An 11,180-nucleotide genomic window follows, 5' to 3' on the forward strand; every position below is an offset into this window, starting at 1 on the left:
GACAAACGCCCTTTTTTTTCCTTTTTTATTTTTTATGATTTTTAATTTACTATTATTATTTTTTTCTTTTTTTTTTTTTTTTGAGACAGAGTCTTGCTTTGTTGCCCAGGCTAGAGTGAGTGCCGTGGCGTCAGCCTAGCTCACAGCAACCTCAAACTCCTGGGCTCAAGCGATCCTTCTGCCTCAGCCTCCCGAGTAGCTGGGACTACAGGCATGTGCCACCATGCCCGGCTAATTTTTTCTATATATATTAGTTGGCCAATTAGTTTCTTTATATTTATAGTAGAGACGGGGTCTCGCTCTTGCTCAGGCTGGTTTCAAACTCCCGACCTCGAGCAATCCGCCCGCCTCGGCCTCCCAGAGAGCTAGGATTACAGGCGTGAGCCACCGCGCCCGGCCTACTATTATTATTTTTGAGACAGAGTCTCACTCTGTTGCCCGGGTAGAGTCCCATGGCATCAGCCTAGCTCACAGCAACCTCAAACTCCTGGGCTCAAGCGATCCTCCTGCCTCAGCCTCCCGAGTAGCTGGGACTACAGGCATGCGCCAACATGCCCGGCTAATTTTTTCTCTATATATTAGTTGACCAATTAATTTATTTCAATTTATAGTAGAGATGGGGGTCTTGCTCTTGCTTAGGCTGGTCTTGAACTCCTGACCTTGAGCCATCCGCCAGCCTCGGCCTCCCAGAGTGCCAGGATTACAGGTGTGAGCCACCACGCCCAGTCTAACGCCTTTTTAAAATATATATTTTCAATCATTATGAGCACATAATGATTGTATGATACCTGTTTTTTAAAAAACCTTTTTATGTGAAACGACAGTAGGCAAGGAGTTGCAAAACGGTAGGTAGAGGTCGTGAGTGTACTTTCTCTCTGCTGCTCCCGGGGGGCGTCATCTCACAGAACAATGCCAGAACCGGGTACCTGACATTCGGAAGGGTATAAAGACTCTATTCACTTTGTATTATGCTTTTAACAGAAGTGCTTGGCATTTTCCAAGCTAATACAGTTAATGTGATTATTGTTCTCAGCTAAAACAAGCCTCTCGGATTTGTGCACGTGAACAGCGCGCACCATTTGGGGACCACCACTGCCCGCGGGGACGCTAACCCCGAAACTTATTGCAACCAGGCTGGCACCCAATGGGTTAACAGGGAGACGCGCCTCCGTGCGCCTGCGCGGAACGTCTCTGTGCTCCGCCCCCGCAACGCGGTCATATGATCCGCCCAACCGGCGTTCGCCTATAAAGGGCTGAGTGTTGACGTCAGCGTTCTCTTCCGCCGTCGTCGCCGCCATCCTCGGCGCGGCTCGCCTCACTTGGTTCTACCCGGGAGAATCCACCGCCATCCGCCACCATGGTGAGCAGTCCTGTTCAACTCGTGCCCTGGGACGGCGATGGGGCTTCCGTGGGGCCGGCGCGGCCCAGCCTGGGGCGCTGGGGCCGCTTGGATAGGGAGGGAGAAGACATGGCGGCGACGGCGGCGGAGTCGGGGCTGGGAAGCGGCCGCCGCCATGTCTGCGCGCCGGGCTCCTCGCCGAGCCCCGTCTTCGGTTCCGGGGGCGCCGCCGCCTCACGGGAGCCAGGGCCCAGCCGGCGCGGGGGTGGCGGCGGGGATGGGGGTGGGGTGCGATGATGTGGCAGAGGCTGTAATGGCGGGGACCGCGGTGGAAGCGGGGAGGCGCCTTACGTAACCCGCGGGCCACGAGTTGGAGGTCGACTTGCAGCCAGGGGCCGCGGGCAGCGGGGAAATGGCAAAACCTGCGAAGCGACACGTAGAAAAGTCCCCTCTTAGACCCCGAAAACGTTCCCCTGCTGTCGTGGAGCCTTGCCCTGGGCCCTGGCCCTTCCTGTGACTCCCGAGTGCGAGAAGCTGCTTTCTGTGGGCTCGTGCCTGGTGGCGTCGCTTGCGCTCCCCTGGGCTGGGTGGGCTCTCGACCTCCCAGGCAGAGGGTCACCTTGTGTTCCAGAGACTTGCTGGTTGAAGGAAGCCAGCGTGGCCCGGTGGCAACGTGGATGGAGTTTTAGGGGAAGCTGCATCCATTCCTCATTTAATACCTGGCATTTCCCGATGCCCTGTTTGGTGTCGAGGGAATTTGTTGCCGCTTCTGGAGACCTTTCAGTTCTCAGGGTTGTCAGTTCTGAATGACAGCTGGAATCAGTGGTTCCTCGGAGCTTGAGGGAGTGGCTTTGAAGAGGTGTCTGAGACGATCGGCCCGGTGTGTTTAGGGACAGCATAGCACCAGCCCCTTCCAGGGATTTGACCTGGGAGCTTAGTATCGACCGGATGTTCTGTGCCAAGCCTGGTTCCTGGAATTCCAGGCTGGTCTGAGCCAACCCCTCTCCCCCAGGTGAACTTCACGGTAGACCAGATCCGGGCCATCATGGACAAGAAGGCCAACATCCGGAACATGTCTGTCATTGCCCACGTGGACCATGGCAAGTCCACGCTGACAGACTCCCTGGTGTGCAAGGCGGGCATCATTGCCTCGGCCCGGGCCGGGGAGACTCGCTTCACTGACACCCGGAAGGACGAGCAGGAGCGTTGCATCACCATCAAGTCAACGTGAGTTGCCAGGGTGCCCTCTGGACCTGGGTGGGAGGTGCCTGCCTGGCAGCTGGAGGCCTCGGGGGCCCCAGTGAGTGGGGCAGCACTGTGAGTACCATCACTGTCCTCCTGAAACCTTCCCGTGAATCATGGGTTGGCCTAGAGCTGGTATGTTAAACTAGGGGAGAGGATGAGGGTGGTTAGCTAGACAGGTGGGGAGAGGCACAGGGGTGGGTGGGCATTGGGAGCTGGGGGTCCTTGAGGAGGACTCTCAATCCTGGGGTTCTCTCTGCTTCGACTGTGCTTCCTGTCCAAAGGGACACTAGGTAGTGTCTGGAGACTTTGTGTTGTCACTCATGGGGGTGGAGGGTGTAGCTGGCATCTAGGGGCTGCTGAAAAGCAGTTGTGTTTGCTCAGGGTAGTCTCTTGTGACAGTTTTGTCTCCGAAGTGATATAGGGCAAGTGACTCACTGGTATCTATCATTAGTTGGTAATATTGGGAGGTTTTCACTGGTTAATCTCAGCTGGGGCTGGAGGAGAGAGAAAGAAAGGGCAAAAGTGTTCTTTGGGGCTTCTCCAGTTTTGCTTTGGTCATGCAACTGCTGCTTTGTGTCCAGGTGTGGGGACTTCAGCAAAGCCAGAGGGGGGCTCTGGGCACTGGTACTCCCGAGTCCCCATCCCTGGCAGAGGCAGAGGGTGGGTCGGAGCTCATGAGGGAAACCTGAAGTCTGACTCCAGATGAGTAATCCAGGAGGGGAGGGGACAGGGTGGAGAGTGCCGAGCAATGGCTCTGGCTGTTGACAGCATCACTGGCTCCCTTGGCGGCAGCAGGGGCTGAGCCCAGGAATCTGGCTATTGGACAGCAGAGGGCTAGGGGTGGCTCCAGCCTCCTGACCCCCCACTCCCTCCTCAGCGCCATCTCCCTGTTCTACGAGCTTTCTGAGAACGACTTGAACTTTATCAAGCAGAGCAAGGATGGCTCTGGCTTCCTCATCAACCTCATTGACTCTCCTGGGCACGTGGACTTCTCCTCAGAGGTGACAGCCGCCCTCCGAGTCACCGACGGCGCCTTGGTGGTGGTGGACTGTGTGTCCGGTAAGTAGCAGGTCACCTGAGGCAGGGCCTGGAACCTGGGCCACTGTACCTTCCCTACCTCTGGGTGACAGCCGTCCCGCCCACCCCCAGGCGTGTGCGTGCAGACAGAGACGGTGCTGCGGCAGGCCATTGCCGAGCGCATCAAGCCCGTGCTGATGATGAACAAGATGGACCGGGCCCTGCTCGAGCTGCAGCTGGAGCCCGAGGAGCTCTACCAGACCTTCCAGCGCATCGTGGAGAACGTGAACGTCATCATCTCCACCTACGGCGAGGGCGAGAGCGGCCCCATGGGCAACATCATGGTATGTCCCTTATGCTCCCGGCGAAAGTGTGCCCAACAAGCTGAAGGGCTTTCACCTGGCCCGGGAGCCATCCTGGGAGGCTCAAGGCTGGACGCATGCTCACCCCAGAAATGGTGGGGTGGCACAGAAAGGGGTGGGGTGTTTTCCCATCTGACTGATCTGGCCCTTGGGCCCGTGGCTGGGGAGCGGTGCCTCCTGCTTGCGCAGGGCTGGCCCCACGTGATGACTGACATTTCTTCACTTTGACCTGATGTCTACTGAAGAAATTGAGCGTCTGAGGCCTGCGGGTCCCAGTGGGGTGACAGCTGCAGGTCTGCCCGGGGTCCCGTTCAGGCTGCTCACCTCTTGCTTTCCCAGATCGACCCTGTCCTGGGCACTGTGGGTTTCGGGTCTGGCCTGCACGGCTGGGCCTTCACCCTGAAGCAGTTTGCGGAGATGTATGTGGCCAAGTTTGCAGCCAAGGGCGAGGGCCAGCTTGGGCCTGCTGAGCGGGCCAGGAAAGTCGAAGACATGATGAAGAAGCTGTGGGGTGACCGGTGAGCCCTGAGGGCTGGGGTGGGGTGGGGTGGGGTGGGGTGGGGCAGGGGATCCAGGAACACTCCTGTGGGGATGGGGTGGTGCTCAGGATGTAGCTCAAGCTCACCAGACCCCCTGGTGGAGTCTTGCCCAAGCTCTTGCCCTTGACCTTGGTCACTGCCACCCCTAACCTGGATGACTTGGGCCGTCTTCCTCTGTCAGGTACTTTGACCCAGCCAATGGCAAATTTAGCAAGTCAGCCACCAACGCCGATGGGAAGAAGCTGCCCCGGACGTTCTGCCAGCTCATCCTAGACCCCATCTTTAAGGTGAGGAGCTAGAGCCCAGTTGAGTCCTGACTGGCACCCTGGGTCTGTTGGTGGTGATGGGAGCATCCTCCTTGCACCCAGAGGCCCTGACAGGTCACCTGACCTGCTTGTGGTCAGGGGCAGGAGAGCGAGCAGGCACTTTGAGGTTCAGGTTGCACCTGTACAGGCTAGTGTCAAGGTTTCTAGACTGAGCGTGGTAGGGAGAGCTCTCTGCTAGGCTGGGGTTAGAAGCGAGGGGCAGGTGGAGCTTTGACCAAGAGTCTGTTAAATTCTTGTGAATTTAGAATTTTTTCACTTATAAGTCAGATTGAGTTTTTTCCCTTTGAATAATTTATCACGAGGCTTTTTTGGATTTGCTCAGTGGGGTCACGCCCTTGGTAAGTAGGTCAGGCTCTGTGCGGGCTGGCTGCTGTGCCGCACCTGTCCCTAAGGCCTCAGAGCAGAGGCAGCGGCGGCTTCCTACCTCTTCCCACACAAGTTGTCTTGTCCCCTAATCTCTAATTTAGGTGTTTGACGCGATCATGAATTTCAAGAAAGAGGAGACAGCAAAACTGATTGAAAAACTAGACATCAAGCTGGACAGCGAGGACAAGGACAAAGAAGGCAAACCTCTCCTGAAGGTGCGTGGGGGCGGCTGGCCCAGTCCTCTGTGGACTAAATGGGCTTTCGTGTTGCCATTGTTATGGTCGTCAGAGCCCTCCCTGGTCCTGGGGGCTGAGGTCTCCAACTGGGGGGATGACTGTCACCCTTTCTCCCTTGGGACCTCTGGTTCTGGGCGAGTGGCCATTGAGGTTTCACAGCAGCCAGCTACCTCTGGGACAGTTGTAGGCAGTACCTTGACCCCCTTCTGGAAGGGGACACGGTTTTTACAAGAACGTGGTTCCTAACAGTTGGCTGTCTCAGGTCCCCAAGGAAGGACGGGTGAGCATATGATCACCCTGGGGTACCCCAAGCTCCTGTGCAAGCCCCTCTCCCTCTGTCCCCAGGCTGTGATGCGCCGCTGGCTGCCCGCCGGGGATGCCCTGCTGCAGATGATCACCATCCACCTGCCCTCCCCAGTGACAGCCCAGAAGTACCGCTGTGAGCTGCTGTATGAGGGGCCCCCGGACGACGAGGCTGCCATGGGTACGTGGGCAGGGACTGTCTGAGCGTTGGGCGCGTCTCTGGGCAGAAGGCCTTCGTCCAGAGCAGGGTTTTGGAAGGATGACCTGCAGGGCCTTAAAGTTGTCCCTGCTGGGATGTTTTTCTTCTTAGGCATTAAAAGCTGTGACCCCAAAGGCCCCCTCATGATGTACATTTCCAAAATGGTGCCAACCTCCGACAAAGGTCGGTTCTACGCCTTCGGACGTGTCTTCTCGGGGCTGGTGTCCACCGGCCTGAAGGTCAGGATCATGGGGCCCAACTACACCCCCGGGAAGAAGGAGGACCTCTACCTGAAGCCCATCCAGAGGTGAGCGGTTGGGCAAAACCCGCGCTGCTTCCTCCGTTGCTCAGGAGGTGGCCGCAGACGTGCGGAGAAGTAGCGTCAAACCCATTCCGGCCTCATTATTTTGTCAGCATGGCCCAGTGAGCATGACGAAAGATTCTGGGCATTTAGGTGATTGCAGGAAGCAGGGGCTGCATGGTGAAGGCCAGCTCAGAGTGCGTTGCAAATGTCCTTGGGCTCCAGGGTTGTGGCAACAGTCTTGTTCCATGCTTGGAGCAGACAGTGACCCCAAAGATGGACCATTAACGGCAGTCGCCACCCCGCAGTCACGGGCTTGCGGTTGCTACAGCTCCTCAGGAGCCTGACCTGTGCTGGGAGCAGGTGGGCGCCCACGTGCCTTGTGTCTGCTCTCCTGCTCTCGGTTCTGTTGTATGCACACTGGTGGCACCTGCAGGGGGTGTGGCATCAAACGGGCCAGAATTCCATGGAGTTATCTGGGGTGAGTGTGGAGTGCAGCCAGGGCTTGTGGCCCCAGGCAGGGGCATCACCATACTTCAGACAGGAGTGCCACCAGCTCTGGAAAGGCCTTGTTTCCTGGGATTTGACCAAGCCTTGCTGCCAGCCCCTTGACTCCTGCTGCTCTCCGCAGAACAATCCTGATGATGGGCCGCTACGTGGAGCCTATCGAGGACGTGCCTTGCGGGAACATCGTGGGTCTGGTAGGTGTCGACCAGTTCCTGGTGAAGACGGGCACCATCACCACCTTCGAGCACGCCCACAACATGAGGGTGATGAAATTCAGCGTCAGCCCTGTCGTCAGGGTCGCCGTGGAGGCCAAGAACCCAGCTGACCTGCCCAAGCTGGTGGAGGGGCTGAAGCGGCTGGCCAAGTCGGACCCTATGGTGCAGGTGGGCACTCGGGCACGGATGCCACCTGCAAGGGGAGGGTTTGCTCTGTCTGGCCTGAGGTGCAGCCAAGTTGGTTGCCACGGTTTTGAGATTTGAGTGATTCAAAAATAGGGTCTCTGGTTTTTGGGGGATCCACATCTGCCCATGTAGAGCTGTTGCCCATTAAGTGGTGATTTCCTGCCCAGGTAGCCATCGCCCACGCTTTTAGGCTACTGAGATTTCTGTAGGTTATTGTGGGCAGTTGGTCTTAAAATTTTTTTCACGTTAGTTGTGCCAGGATCCAGCAGCAGGGCTGGCGGGGCGGGGCCTCTTGCTGCCTTTGGTGGTCCCCGGTCTTGGGGAAGCCCAGCTGCTCCCACCAACTGGAGGGGACATAGAGCCTGCATTCTGCCCGTCTGTCAAATTTACCATCCCCACACTGTCCCCGGGCGTGGGGTGCTGCCTGCCAGTGCCCTGGGCTGACGCTTGCCCTTGCAGTGCATCATCGAGGAGTCTGGCGAGCACATCATCGCGGGGGCCGGCGAGCTGCACCTGGAGATCTGTCTGAAGGACCTGGAGGAGGACCACGCCTGCATCCCCATCAAGGTGAGCTGTGGTGGTGCGCGCCCACCACTCGCAGAGCTGAGCACGTGGCGCCGACAGAATGGCTCAGTGTCCACCTGGCCGCCTCAGGCCACCGCGTGCTCTGGGCTCCTCCCGGGGCTGAGCTCAGCTCCGCACAGGCCACAGCCAGTGCCGGGCTGCGTCATGGGCCTTACTGGCCGCCAGGCCTCTTCAGTCTAGTCATTACTTCTGGTCTCCTCCCGATGTGGGAATGGGGCTCTGTCTGGTTGTGAGTGAGCTGCGTGGCAGCTTTTTCTGCTGTCAAGCGTAAGGAAACATGATCACGAGCAACAGGCTCAGGCCAGGCTTGCTTGCACAACCTCACTTTCCAACTGATGCTGCTTCTGTCCCGGTCCTGCTGGCAGCAGGTGGGGCTCAGTGTAGCCCATGCCCTGTACTCGCACCAGGAGTAAAATTGTTCTATATTCATTCTGATTGAACGTGCCACTGGCAGGCCGTGTCAGCTCTGCCTGGCTGGGAAAGCTTTGAGAATGCCTCTCGGTGGACATGGCCTCTGCTTCTGAGACTATGTGTGACCTTCCCGTTCTCTCTGCAGAAATCTGACCCAGTTGTCTCGTACCGAGAGACAGTCAGTGAGGAGTCCAACGTGCTCTGCCTCTCCAAGTCCCCCAACAAGCACAACCGGCTATACATGAAGGCTAGGCCCTTCCCCGATGGCTTGGCTGAGGACATCGACAAGGGCGAGGTGTCCGCCCGCCAGGAGCTGAAGCAGCGGGCCCGATACCTGGCTGAGAAGTACGAGTGGGACGTGGCCGAGGCCCGAAAGATCTGGTGCTTTGGGCCTGATGGCACCGGCCCCAACATCCTCACCGACATCACCAAGGGTGTGCAGTACCTCAATGAGATCAAGGACAGCGTGGTGGCTGGCTTCCAGTGGGCCACCAAGGAGGTGAGGGTGCAGCTCCTGTGAGCCAAGCTGGGGCATCGATCAGAGGCGGGGGGCACTGGAGATAGGCCCTGGGGACAGATACCTGTCCAGGGACCTTACCTGTTTCCTGCCTTTGGAGAGGCAGATAGGCAAGGTGGGATGCACCTGGAGGGCTTGGCACGGCGAGGGAGTTGGCCCTGATTGTGGCTCTGCCCCCCTTGTAGGGAGCACTGTGCGAGGAGAACATGCGGGGTGTGCGCTTCGATGTCCACGATGTGACGTTGCACGCTGATGCCATCCACCGTGGGGGTGGCCAGATCATCCCCACAGCGCGGCGCTGCCTGTATGCCAGCGTGCTGACCGCCCAGCCTCGCCTCATGGAGCCCATCTACCTGGTGGAGATCCAGGTGAGCCGTGCTTCCTGTCCCTGACCTGGCATCGTCCCCTGCCCAGTGGCTGCTGAATGGCTTTCTCTCCCTTTCCTGGCAGTGTCCAGAGCAAGTGGTTGGAGGTATCTACGGTGTCCTGAACAGGAAGCGGGGCCATGTTTTTGAGGAGTCCCAGGTGGCTGGCACCCCCATGTTTGTTGTCAAGGCCTACCTACCCGTCAACGAGTCCTTTGGTAAGTGCCAGCCCAGTGTGGCTGTGGCCGGGCCAGAGGGAAGGAAACCTGGTTCCTGGGCTCATCAGGGTGTGTCCCCCGCCTGGGCCTGATGGGAGCAGTGACGGAGTCTGCCTTCTCCACCTGGGGTAGCCCAGTCCTGACCCTGTGTGGACCAAGTCATTGATCATATCGAGGCAGGTTCTGTTACCCAACTATGAGGAAAAGGGTTTTGGGTGTGTCTCAGGGATGGCTCGGCCGTGGTTGGAAGAGCAGCCGGGCTGTAGCTCAGGTGGTCCTGGAAGGGAGCAGGTGGCAGCCATGGGCAGGACTTAGAACGTTCTTAGAATGAACAGGCCTGCACTGAGGTGCAGGGCACCAGGCTGGACGTCTGGCCTGAGGGGCTGCTGTTGTCCCAGCCGCCTTCCTATGCTCGTGTGCCGTGGGGCCCAGGAGTTTTCCTGCATTCCCAGCAGGACCTGCCTCTCCTGGGCAGCCCAGCAACCCTGTCCCTGCTCTGTTCCCAAAGGCTTCACCGCCGACTTGAGGTCCAACACGGGCGGCCAGGCCTTCCCCCAGTGCGTGTTTGACCACTGGCAGATCCTGCCCGGAGACCCCTTCGACAACACCAGCCGCCCCAGCCAGGTGGTGGCGGAGACCCGCAAGCGCAAAGGCCTGAAGGAAGGCATTCCAGCCCTGGACAACTTCCTGGACAAATTGTAGGCGGCCCTGGCCGCAGCGCCCGCCACCCCGGATAGGACGGGCACGGCACCCACACCCAGTTCGACCACAGCAGCACGTCCTTGCATTATCAGACGACACCTCAGACTGTCCCGACACAGTGATGCTCCACCTGAGAGGTTCCGGGGCCACTTCGTGCCATCGCTCAACCTTAACACTTGATGCCGTTTCTTTCGATATTTATTTTCAGGTCGCAGAAATGCCCTCTTTGCAGGGACTGATTTGGCCGGTGGGGGAGGGGGAGGCGGGGTGGGACACCCAAGTAAGTTTTTTTTCCATTTCTTCAGAGGGAAACTCAGATGTCCAAAAAATTTTCAAATGAACGCATTAAGAGGTTTATTTGGGTAAATGGCCCGTGGTGGCTTTTTCCTCTAGAAGGGAAAGGGACAAGCGGGTAGGTAATAACTAGAAGGCAGGAAGTCCTGTGCGGTGTGATCATGAGCACGTCCAACTGTATTAGTGCCATTGGAATAATAAATTTGATATGGTGGTGACTTCATTCTGCATCCTTGTGGCCTTTTTGCAGGGGAGCAGGGCTGCCGTGTCCCAGCACCAGGGCCATTCATTGGTGCTGTGCCACTACCAAAGGTCACCTTGGCCTATAAGGGGTGCTCAGATGCTTGAGACCTGGGCCCTGCTTCAGGAGGGGACTGTCCAGGCCCACTGTTGTGGGTGGTAGGTGCTGCTCAGTAAGATGGTGGGGGTGTAACTGCTGTGGATGTGAAATAGCACTGCCCCAAGGAACTGAAATTTAAAATGTCATCTCATTGCAGTGCACTCTGGTCTGCTGGGCTTGGGGCTACTGGACGCTGCTAGCTTAGACTGTCCTCTGAATTGCTAGTGTGCTCACTTCCTGTCCTGTGATCAAAGTTTCCTGTGAGCCCATTTGTGGTGGTTTGGTTTTTTGGGAGACAAGGTCTTGCTCCGTCAACCAGTGTAGAGTGCAGTGGTGTCAGCCTAGCTCACAGCAACCTCAAACTCCTGTTGGGCTCAATCAATCCTGCCTCAGTTTCTGGAGTAGCTGGGACTACAGGTGCCACCATGCCTGGTTAATTTTTCTATTTTTGGTAGAGACTGATCTCTCTCTTACGAGCTCGGGCTAGGCTAGTCGTAGTGGCTCACGCCTGTAATCCTAGCACTCTGGGAGGCTGAGGTGGGTGGATTGCTCAAGGTCAGGAGTTCAAAACCAGCCTGAGCAAGAGCGAGACCCCGTCTCTACTGAA

The 11,180-nt window shown here is 57.7% G+C and overlaps 1 protein-coding gene and 1 non-coding gene across 2 annotated transcripts; both read left to right on the plus strand.

Moving 5' to 3' along the window:
- The first annotated feature begins 1,248 nt into the window (after positions 1–1,248).
- EEF2 (eukaryotic translation elongation factor 2) lies at positions 1,249–10,456 on the plus strand. Its single transcript, XM_012769297.3, has 15 exons — positions 1,249–1,360; positions 2,352–2,566; positions 3,462–3,643; positions 3,734–3,945; positions 4,303–4,481; positions 4,684–4,789; positions 5,296–5,409; positions 5,776–5,914; positions 6,044–6,239; positions 6,865–7,123; positions 7,601–7,708; positions 8,283–8,636; positions 8,840–9,022; positions 9,105–9,237; positions 9,746–10,456. Exons 1-15 carry the CDS (start codon positions 1,358–1,360, stop codon positions 9,937–9,939), a joined length of 2,577 nt encoding a protein of 858 aa, XP_012624751.1. The 5' UTR covers positions 1,249–1,357; the 3' UTR covers positions 9,940–10,456.
- Positions 4,161–4,225, plus strand: LOC142864971 (small nucleolar RNA SNORD37). The gene has a single exon (XR_012915261.1). It is a non-coding gene; the product is annotated as a small nucleolar RNA SNORD37 (small nucleolar RNA).
- Positions 10,457–11,180: the final 724 nt, after the last annotated feature.

The sequence above is a fragment of the Microcebus murinus genome, chromosome 27, assembly GCF_040939455.1.
Source record: "Microcebus murinus isolate Inina chromosome 27, M.murinus_Inina_mat1.0, whole genome shotgun sequence".
NCBI lineage: Eukaryota > Metazoa > Chordata > Mammalia > Primates > Cheirogaleidae > Microcebus > Microcebus murinus.